The 10410-nt window shown below is 42.6% G+C and overlaps 2 protein-coding genes across 4 annotated transcripts in view; one reads left to right on the plus strand and one right to left on the minus strand.

The window, feature by feature from the left end:
• PIGX (phosphatidylinositol glycan anchor biosynthesis class X) overlaps positions 1–2167 on the minus strand; it is a 26374-nt gene extending 24207 nt beyond the window's left edge. Inside the window, exons 1-2 of the mRNA XM_019922179.2 lie at positions 1973–2167; positions 1725–1917 (exon numbers count right to left, since the gene is read on the minus strand). Of these exons, the coding sequence (XP_019777738.1) occupies positions 1725–1917; positions 1973–2167 (388 nt within the window). The remainder of the gene's footprint in view (positions 1–1724; positions 1918–1972) is intronic.
• CEP19 (centrosomal protein 19) lies at positions 1789–8177 on the plus strand. Of its 3 annotated transcripts, none has more exons than XM_019923130.3 (3): positions 1789–2436; positions 6884–7083; positions 7706–8177. In XM_019923130.3, the coding sequence occupies exons 2-3, from the start codon at positions 6954–6956 to the stop codon at positions 8065–8067; spliced, it is 492 nt and encodes a 163-aa protein (XP_019778689.1). In that variant the 5' UTR covers positions 1789–2436; positions 6884–6953; the 3' UTR covers positions 8068–8177. The 3 variants fall into 3 exon arrangements, with proteins under 3 accessions (XP_019778689.1, XP_019778688.1, XP_019778690.1); XM_019923129.3 differs by having other exon boundaries at positions 1789–2236; XM_019923131.3 differs by having other exon boundaries at positions 1789–2236; positions 6887–7083.
• Positions 8178–10410: the final 2233 nt, after the last annotated feature.

Below are 10410 nucleotides of genomic sequence, written 5' to 3' on the forward strand. Positions count from 1 at the left end.
GCCTAAGGCATTTCCACTCTCCTAGCTATTTAAAGAAATCCTTAATTGCTTTGGAGAAGCACATATCATCTTTTCCCAAGCAACTTACAGAATATCTCTTGCATAAATCAAGATATTTCTTCAATGTTTAACTTTAATAGAGGTGGGGGTAAGGGTTTATATCTGCCTATAAATTAATTAGAAAAAAAGGTCAGATTAATAGGCTTAAAGTCTATCAGGGAATAGTAAATAGAGAATAGTAAATTTCATTCATCTTGGGATAGTAGAAAAGCTAATTTACAAACAGTATTGCAAATACTAGATTATTTATGATTTTTAAGGCAAAGGTACCATTTTCTTTCTTTTTTTTTGTAATATTTATTTGTTTAGCTGTGTCGGGTCTTAGTTATGGCACACGGGACCTTCGTTGCGGCATGCAGGAACTCGCCTCGCGTCGCGTGGGCTTCTCTCTAGTTGTGGTGCGCGGGCTCAGTAGTTGCAGCATGGGGGATTAGTTGCCCCGGGGCATGTGGGATCTTAGTTCCCTAACCAGGGATCCAACCCAAGTCCCCTGCATTGGAAGGTGGATTCTTAACCACCGGACCACCAGGGAAGTCCTCTAAGTACCATTTTCAAAGTGAATTTGTTGCATCTGAATGCACCTTCAAGATTTTTCCTCTTAAATATTACCTTAGTTGGTTATTGCGGCCTGAACTGGCTCTGGAAATTGACCCCTTTTTAATCACAAAATGCCAGTCCTGGAAGTCTTCAGATACAAGTCCGGTTGTTTAAAAATTCTTTTTGGCCTAGTAATCCTTTCTTCAAATAAATTTGGGAACTTAATATGTAAACACAAAAGCAGAACTGCACTGACTGACAGATACTAGTCTAACATCCTCGTTTTAAAGACAGAGAAACTCACCTGATTTGTACTGACTTTCCTTTCCCTATCAAACGTTGTCACTTTATTGTAATTACTACTGCACTGTATACATCTCCCCCTACTGCAATGCAAGCTCCACGAGGGCTGGATCCACAGCGCCTAGCACAGCACTTCTGCCCACGGACTCGGGCCCAAAGAAGTGAATCAACTCGCTTGCCCAGCCCTGAGTCATAAAGAAACCCTAGCCCAATCTAGTCCATTATCAAAAATGTTTGTAAAACGAAACTAGTCTTCCTCCCCTTTCCACGTCCCCCGAGGACAACACACACTATGTACTCTAGATTGGGGTTCTCACACCTCATAGGGCACTTAGACTTTGCTGGCCCCGTAGTGGTCAGAAGCTTCACGCATTCCAAGAGCGTCCCAAGACGCTTCACGTCTGTACTTTACAATTTTTTTTTTTTTTTTTTTTTTTTTTTTTGCGGTTTGCGGGCCTCTCACTGTTGTGGCTTCTGCCGTTGGGGAGCACAGGCTCCGGACGCGCAAGCCCAGCGGCCATGGCTCACGGGCCCAGCCGCTCTGCGGCATGTGGGATCCTCCCAGACCGGGGCACGAACAAAGTCCGCCTCTCCAGAGAACCAGGAGCAGCCACAAAGCAATGAAGATGGGGGGCGGGGCGGGGGTAGTAGCAGGAAGCTTGCGGCCTTTGTTTTTAACCTCCTGCAGCTCACCCTACAGCTCTAGGGTCGCGAGAAGTACCTTTGTTAAGCGCGGAAGGGAGAGTACGGGGGACCCTGGAGTGCTCCCCACCCTCTCGGCCCTAAACCCCGCCCTCACCCCGAAGCCCCGCCCTTGCCCTTACCAGCGTCGGTGGGGGTGGTGTTGAAGGCTATGGCTGGCGAGCAGGTGAGTCCAGCCACCTCCCAGAGGAGTAGCCAGGCCACCGCCCGGACGGCCACGGCCGGGGTAGCCAGGACGCCGGGGAACGCGCGCCCCAGAAGAGCGCGCGGGGACAAACTGCGGTCGGAGGAACCTGCACACGCCTCACACCGCTCCTAGAGCGCGCTGTCACGGAGTTAGAGACCGGGACAGAAGACTCAATGCGCGCACGCCAGCGGTCCAGCCATTACCCTGCTCCCCGCATCCCCGGCCCCCGAAAGTTCCGGCGTCAAGGAGGCCGCGGTCCCGCCCCCTCGTCGCCCCGCCCCTCACAGTCCCGGTCGGGGGCGGAGCGAGGAGCGGCGGAAGCGCCGTGACGTGTGCCAGCGCAGTTGCTCTAGGGACCGCTCCGCGGGACCCCAGCATGACTCTGAGCTTCGCGCGGTGTCCTGGGGACAGCCTAACCCAGCTTCCGGCGTCCACCTCCACTTCCAGGTATTTGCCGATGTGGGCCTCCTGCCGGGGTATTCACCCCACGGTGCGGAGCTGTGGCTGTCGCCTCTTTCTGCAGCGCTAGGCTGCGCCTGGCCTCAAAGTCGAGTGCTCCTAGGTGCCCTACGGTTAGTGGAAACACCCCCTCACGGAGATTTTAGACGTTGACCTGCAGAAGATGCATTTTATGTACTTCTCTATGGGTAAGAAAGTCAGTCTTGCACTAGTGGGGGCGTGGATAGGGAGAGGATCGTCTACCTGATGGCAAAATCCGTACACTTTAGGTGCTGTGGGGATGCTTGGCAAGATTATGCAGGTCACTGATCCTTGAGGAGAAAAGTATTAATGTCTAGGGAGAAGTGCTGGGTAAATGTGTCGTCTGTCTTCATGAATTGAATATGTAAGCAGAGCTGGAGAGTATCCAATGCAGATTGGAACAGAGCGGAGGGCTCTAGGATGGATGTCTTAAAGAGGAAAGATGTCAGAAGATACTACCTAAAACTGAAGATAGCAGTATAAGCATACTGTTAAGAAATATGAAGATAAATTTTGGAAGAAACATTTAAAAGAAACTCGTTACCTATGGAGAGGGGAAGGGGAGAGGACAACAGTTTTTTGTTATAAACCTCATAGAATTATGTTACAATTTAAACAGCATACAAACATTAATAAAAATAAAAGTTTAGTTTTAAAAAGAAAGAAAAGAGTGTAGTCAAACTACATTATTGAGCATCACTTGCATATATCATTTATTAATACAGCCATTTGCTTGAGTGTATGGAATTTGTATTGTGCTCAGTAGGATCTTCTAGAAAGTTTACTAACAACAAATTTTAGTGAGGTGAACTGGGAGTAGTATTTGTTTTTTAAAAAAAAAAAAAGAGGTGGAGTGGGATCATGGCATCAGATCAGAGGCAGAGCACAGTAATTTGATAACAGTTTTTTATATATTGGGTTGGCCAAAAAGTTCCCTTGGTTTTTAAGTAAAAATAAAAGACACATTTTTCAAAAAAATATTTATTTATTTCGGCTGCACCAGGTCTTCATTGAGGCACGTAGGCGCTCTTAGTTGCTGCATGCGGACTCCTAGTTACGGCATGCATGCAGGATCTAGTTCCCCAACCGGGGAACAAACCCAGGCCTCCTGCATCAGGAGCGCAGAGTCTTACCCACTGGACCATAAGGGAAATCCCACATTTTTCATTTTTCATTTCTACCAAGAACTTTATTGAACAATGTATTCACCATTTTGTTCCACCACTTTCTGCCATTTTTCAGGCAACTCAATAATTCCATCTTCCCAAAACTTTTTATCCTTTTGAGCAAAGAACTGTTCTAGGTGCCTTTTACAGTCTTCCAGAGATTGAAATTTTTTCCATTAAGAGAATTTTGTAAAGACCAAAATAAATGGAAATCCGAAGGTGCAATGTCTAGTGAATATATTGGATGAATCAGAACTTCCCAGCCAAGCTGTAACAGTTTTTGGTCATCAAAGAAACATGCAGTCTTGTGTTATCCTGCTGGAAGATTATGCATTTTCTATTGACTAATTCCGGATGCTTTTTGTCGAGTGCTGCTTTGAGTTGGTCTAATTGGGAGCAGTACTTGTTGGAATTAATCGTTTGGTTTTGCAGAAGGAGCTCATAATAGAGGATTCCCTTCCAATCCCACCATATACACAACATCACCTTCTTTGGATGAAGATCAGCCTTTGGTGTAGTTGGTGGTGGTTCATTTCGCTTGCCCCACCATCTCTTCTGTTCCACATTATTGTACAGTATCCACTTTTCATCGCCCGTCACAATTTGTTTTAAAAACGGAACGTTTTCATTACGTTTAAGTAGAGAATCGCATTCGGAAATACGGTAAAGAAGGTTTTTTTCTCTTAACTTACGTGGAACCCAAACATCAAAGCGATGAACATAACCAAGCTGGTGCAAATGATTTTCAATGCTTGATTTGGATATTTTGAGTATGTTGGCTATCTCCCACATGGTATAATGTTGATTGTTCTCAATTAATGTCTCGATTTGATGGCTATCAACTTCAACTTGTGTACCCGACCGTGGAGCATCATCCAGCGAGGAATCTCCAGCACGAAACTTGGCAAACCAGTTTTGACACGTTCAATCAGTCATAGCACCTTCTCCATACAATGCACAAATCTTTTTTTGCGTTTCAGTTGTGTTTTTACCTTTCTTGAAATAATAAAGCGTAATATGCCGAAAATGTTGTTTTTCCCCCTATTTTCTATATTAAAACGGCTACACAAAAAATTCACCAATTTTAATGTACACTGATATGACAGCTGTCACAATACAGTCTAACAAAACTGTTTCAAATGAAGTTAAAGACAACTAAGCGCTACTAGAGCCAGCTTATGGAACGAACAAACTTTTTAGCCAACACAGTATGATCCATTTCCTAAGAGTAAAAATTCTCACATCCAATAGGAAGGGGTGAATAATATAGATTATGGTATATGCATAGGACAAAACATTTGCAGTCATAAAAATTTGCATTTTAGAAAGACATTTAATGGCAAAATTACATAGGTTGTTAAATTTAAAAGGCAGGACTTAAAAAAGAATGAAATAATGCCATTTGCAGCTACATGATGAACCTAGAGAGTATCATACTATGTGAAGTCAGAAAGAGAAAGACAAATACCATATGATATCACTTATATGTGGAATCTAAAATATGACACAAATGAACTTATCTACAAAACAGAAACAGAGTCACAGACATAGAGAATGGACTTGTGGTTGCCACGGAGGAGGGGGCATAGGAGAGGGATGGATTGGGAGTTTGGGATCAGCAGATGTAAACTATCATATATAGAATGGATAAACAAGGTCCTACTGTATGCACAGGGAACTATATTCAGTATCCTGTGATAAACCATAATGGAAAAGCATATGAAAAAGAATATATGTATTTATATTTATTACTGAATCACTTTGCTGTGTAGCAGAAATTAACACAACATTGTAAGTCAACTATACGTCCGTAAAATAAAATTTTGTAAAAATTTAAAAGGTAGGAAATAGTATGTATGATATAAAAACATACTATAGCTAAAAAACAAACCAAAAAACAAAAAGAAACCAAACACAAACAAACAAAAAACTACGCCTAGAAAGACTGGAAGGAATCAGGGATGATTATTTTGTATGTCTCTTCCTCCCCCTTCCCCACTCCCATCCCAGTTTTCTACAATGAACATGTATTAAGTAACCATGTTCCTAGTGATTCTCTAACAGAACTGAATTTATGAAGATATCATCCTTATGCTGCTTTACCTCCAGGTTCTTTGACATTTGCAAATCTTTCTGAGAATATCATAATCACATCTAAAGCAGTCCCTATAATTAAGTATATTTTGGCATTGAGAGCAGGGAAGGGAAGAGGGAATGGAAAGTATTAACCTTTAAAATGGTTGTTTCACCAAAAAAAAAAAAAAAATGGTTGTTTCAAATACTGTATGCTAACACACATATATGGAATCTTAATAAACGGTACTGATGAACCTGGTGGCAGGGCAGGAATAAAGACGCAGACGTAGAGAACAGACTTGAGGGCACAGCAGGGGAAGGGGAAGCTGGGATGAAGTGAGAGAGTAGCACTGACCTGTGTACACTACCAAATGTAAAATGGATGGCTAGTGGGAAGCTGCTGCATAGCACAGGGAGATCAGCTCGACACTGATGACCTAGAGGGGTGGAATAGGGAGGGTGGGAGGGAGACGCAAGAGGGAGGGGATATGGGGATATATGTATACATATAGCTGATTCACTTTGTGGTACAGCAGAAACTAATACATTGTAAAACAATTATACTTCAATAAAGATTAAAAAATAATAAATAAATAAAATGTTTCTTGTAACTGAAAAAAACATCATGTAGTGAGACAAATAAGTTGAAATAAAAGCCATGTAAGCTTTATTGCCTCAAATATGTGGAGGCTGATTATTGCCTTGTTTGATCAGACTTCTAAACTGTGAACACTTCGAGGATGTACAGGGGCTGTGTCTTCTATTAACACATTGAATTAAACAATGGAATACCTACTACAGTCCAGGTATTGTGCTGGGGATATTGTGGTGAACAGTGGATATGTTCCCTGCCCTCATGGAGCATATAGAATAGAAGGAAAAGAAAAGTGATAAAGTAAGTAGTTACAAAAAACTCAATGAGTAGAATGATTGGGGAAGTACAAAGGAGAGAGGTCTGGTCTAGTGAACCCCTCAGGACATAATGAGTAAGATTAAAAACCTCTTAGTACCTTGACATAGAGGGTGCTTGTACATACTTGTTTAATTGGTAAACAAAAAAGATCCTGTAAGTTGATTCTTGGGCTGACTCAGAGGTTCATATACAATCTTTGGTTAAGAGTACAGTACACGAAGAGATCCAAACTGAACTGCATTTCTAGGTTCATGTGTGAACAAATCTACACCCCTCAATGAACCAGGGACTCTATAGACTAAAGATAACCTGGGGCCAAACTGAACTTCCAGGTAGCTCTTGAAATACTGAGCTTGAGCTGACTATGCATCTCCAGAACTGGAGTAGATTCAGATCTGCTGGGGAGGAAAAGTAGAGGAGAATGTGATTTATCCAACACTTAATTTTTTTCCCCTTTAGCAGGAAGTCATTATGCGACTAACACATTTTCATCAGATTTCCTCTGATTTACCGTGAAGTGTATGTGAGAATGATGTGCACTGCCAAGAAATGTGGAATTAGGTTCCAGCCTCCGGCTGTTATCTTAATCTATGAGAATGAAATGATGGGGAAAAGTCGCCAGCGCATCATGCCTGTCCGAAACTTTTCAAAGTATTCAGGTATCTTATGTTTTATCTTGCCTCCTATCTTAAATATTCACTGAGTCAGTTTATAAGAACGATTTGAGTCTCATGTAATGGAATGACATGGCCTTCAGAGTTAGACCGACCAAGGTTCAAGTCGTGACTGTCAGGGTAGGTATGAAATCTTGGCTAAATTACTTAATCTTGGTGAGCATCAGTTTCCTAATCTGTAAAAGGAAATTGATAATCCCACCCTTTGAGATCTGCAGTGTGGGTTAAATGAGATAGCATTATTCAGTAATATTAATTCCCTTCTCTCCCTCCAAATGTGTTTTTTAGTTGTAATCTTGATATTTTCTTGGTACCAGTACTAATATCTAAAGCTGTAAAACTACTTTTTCTTCTCAGATGTTTTCTCCAGTTGAAAGTATTTAACATCTCCTCAAAGTGATTTTAAGTTACAGAAATAAAAAATATATCCCTCCTTCCCCCATCACACTCAAAGCTGTATATAAAGAAATAGTTCTGTAAAATAGTTCATTCCTAAAAGCCAGTTAGCTACTTGACTATAATGACAGGTAATGGTTTCAGTAACTTGTGGTACCTGAATAGTCTGTGGTGTTGCGTGTGGTATAATAGTTTTGTTTTTCCCTCCTAGATTGCAGCAGAGCTGCTGAACAATTAAAGAATAATCCACGACACAAGGGTTACCTGGAACAGGTATCCCTGAAGCAACTGGAGAAGTTATTCAGTTTTTTACGAGGTTACTTGTGGGGGCAGAGTTTGGCAGAAACAATGGAACAAATTCAGCGGGAAACAACCATTGATCCTGAGGAAGACCTGAACAAACTAGATGACAAGGAACTTGCCAAAAGGAAGAGCATCATGGATGAACTTTTTGAGAAAAATCAGAAGAAGAAGGATGATCCAAATTTTGTTTATGACATTGAAGTGGAGTTCCCACAGGATGAACAACTACAGTCCTGTGGCTGGGACACAGAGTCAGCTGACGAGTCCTGATAACCAAAAACTAAAAAAAAAAATTATTGGGTAGCAGAAAATCCATGTTTATACAAGACCATAGATTGGTTGTAGAAAAATCTGTAAAGAACACTATGCATATTGGGTCACGTTTGGATTGATCATGTTACTTTTCAAAACCAAGATACGTAGAGCATCTACTATGTAGGTGCATATGGAATATAGGGAAAACAGAATATAGGAATCTGCCTTTAAGGAGCTTACAGTCTAATGGGAAGATAAGTCAAAAGCTTATGAAAAACTAGTTTAATGGTATTAGGAAGCATTAGATCCAAATGCTTGATAAAGGCTAGAGAGGATCAGAACCTAGATTACGGTAGGGTAGAATAGTCAGGGAGGACTTTGTCCATCAGTGGCAAGATGGTACTTTGCCTGGCCCTTGAAATGGTAGTATTTGGATAGAAGCTTATATAGGATTCCAGATTAAACTGGGAGGAAAAAAAGGGGGATGTTGCAGGGGATTGGTAAAGAGAGAGGAATTAGAACGTTTTATTTGAGGAACAGTAAGCAAATTATAGTTTGATAAGATCAGAGGGCATATGTGGTTGCCAGGGGATTATTCTTTTTTTTTTTTAATTTAATTTATTTATTTATTTTTGGCTGTGTTGGGTCTTCGTTTCTGTGCGAGGGCTTTCTCTGCTTGTGGCAAGCGGGGGCCACTCTTCATCGCGGTGCGCAGGCCTCTTACTGTCGCGGCCTCTCTTGTTGCGGAGCACAGGCTCCAGACGCGCAGGCTCAGTAGTTGTGGCTCACGGGCCTAGTTGCTCCACGGCATGTGGGATCTTCCCAGACCAGGGCTCGAACCCGTGTCCCCTGAATTAGCAGGCAGATTCTCAACCACTGCGCCACCAGGGAAGCCCCACGGGATTATTCTTTATGCATTGTTTTTATATCTATTTAACTCTGGAGTAGAAGAGTACCCCTGCAGAATGCCCTGCAGCTTCAAGTGGATGTAATCTGATGGATAGCAGGGGAATTCTGCCCCATCCCCCTGCCCCAGTATCAGGAAATATGTCCTAAAGACATTCTGAAACCCTGAACCTCTTCCCATAAATAAGAGGTTTGTTTGTAAAATGGGAAATCTACCCATAATAAATGAACATATGTACAGCCAGTTTAGGCCTATTCATGAGTTTGTATCTCCAAAGAGAAGATCTTTGTTGAACAAGGTTATATATGTACAGATATATCTTTCTTCATATTAGAATATTTAATTGGTAGAAATCCTGTTTTCTGCAAGGAAATTAATACCCATTAAATAAAGCTATAAAAGTTACTCATTCTTTCCACCTGTCCATCCCTACTGTCCTTACCATTAAAAGCCTCATTAAAGAGGTCATTCTTGGGCTTCCCTGGTGGTGCAGTGGTTGAGAGTCCGCCTGCCGATGCAGGGGACACGGGTCCGTGCTCCGGTCCGGGAAGAACCCACATGCCGTGGAGCGGCTGGGCCCGTGAGCCATGGCCGCTGAGCCTGTGCGTCCGGAGCCTGTGCTCCGCAACGGGAGAGGCCACAGCAGTGAGAAGCCCGCGAACCGCAAAAAAAAAACAAAACAAACAAAAAAAAACACTGCAATGAGGTATCACCTCACACCAGTCAGAATGGCCGTCATCAAAAAGTCTACAAATAGGGACTTCCCTGGTGGTACAGTGGTTAGGAATCCGCCTGCCAATGCAGGAGATACGGGTTCGAGCCCTGGTCCGGAAGATCCCACATACTGCAGAGCAACTAAGCCTGTGCGCCACAACTACTGAGCCTGTGCTCTAGAGCCCGCAAGCCACAACTACTGAGCCCATGCGCCACAACTACTGAAGCCCGTGTGCCTAGAGCCCGTGCTCCCCAACAAGAGAAGCCACTGCAACGAGAAGCCCCCACATCGCAATGAAGAGTAGACCCCACTCGCCGCAACTAGAGAAAGCCTGCGCGCAGCAACGGAGACCCAACACAGCCAAAATTAAATTAATTAATTAATTTTTTAAAAAGTCTACAAATAATAAAGGCTGGAGAGGGTGTGGAGCAAAGGGAACCCTCCTACACTGCTGGTGGGAATATAAATTGGTGCAGCCACTATGGAGAACAGTATGGCGATTCCTTAAAAAAACTGAAAATAGAATTACCATATGACCCAGCAATCCCACTACTGGGTATATACCCAGAGAAAACCATAATTCAAGAAGACACATGCACCCCAATGCTCATTGCAGCACTATTTACAATAGACAGGACATGGAAGCAACCTAAATGTCCATCACAGAGGAATGGATAAAGAAGATGTGGTACATGTTTACCATAGAGTATTAACCATAAAAAAGAACGAAATATTG

This window comes from Tursiops truncatus, chromosome 4 (assembly GCF_011762595.2).
Source record: "Tursiops truncatus isolate mTurTru1 chromosome 4, mTurTru1.mat.Y, whole genome shotgun sequence".
Lineage (NCBI taxonomy): Eukaryota > Metazoa > Chordata > Mammalia > Artiodactyla > Delphinidae > Tursiops > Tursiops truncatus.

Bases quoted from the DNA above. Each gene is read 5' to 3' on its own strand.
- CEP19 (XM_019923130.3), top strand. From the start codon at position 6,954: ATGATGTGCACTGCCAAGAAATGTGGAATTAGGTTCCAGCCTCCGGCT. The intron at 7,084-7,705 runs GTATCTTATGTT...TTTCCCTCCTAG, and splicing joins AAACTTTTCAAAGTATTCAG to ATTGCAGCAGAGCTGCTGAA.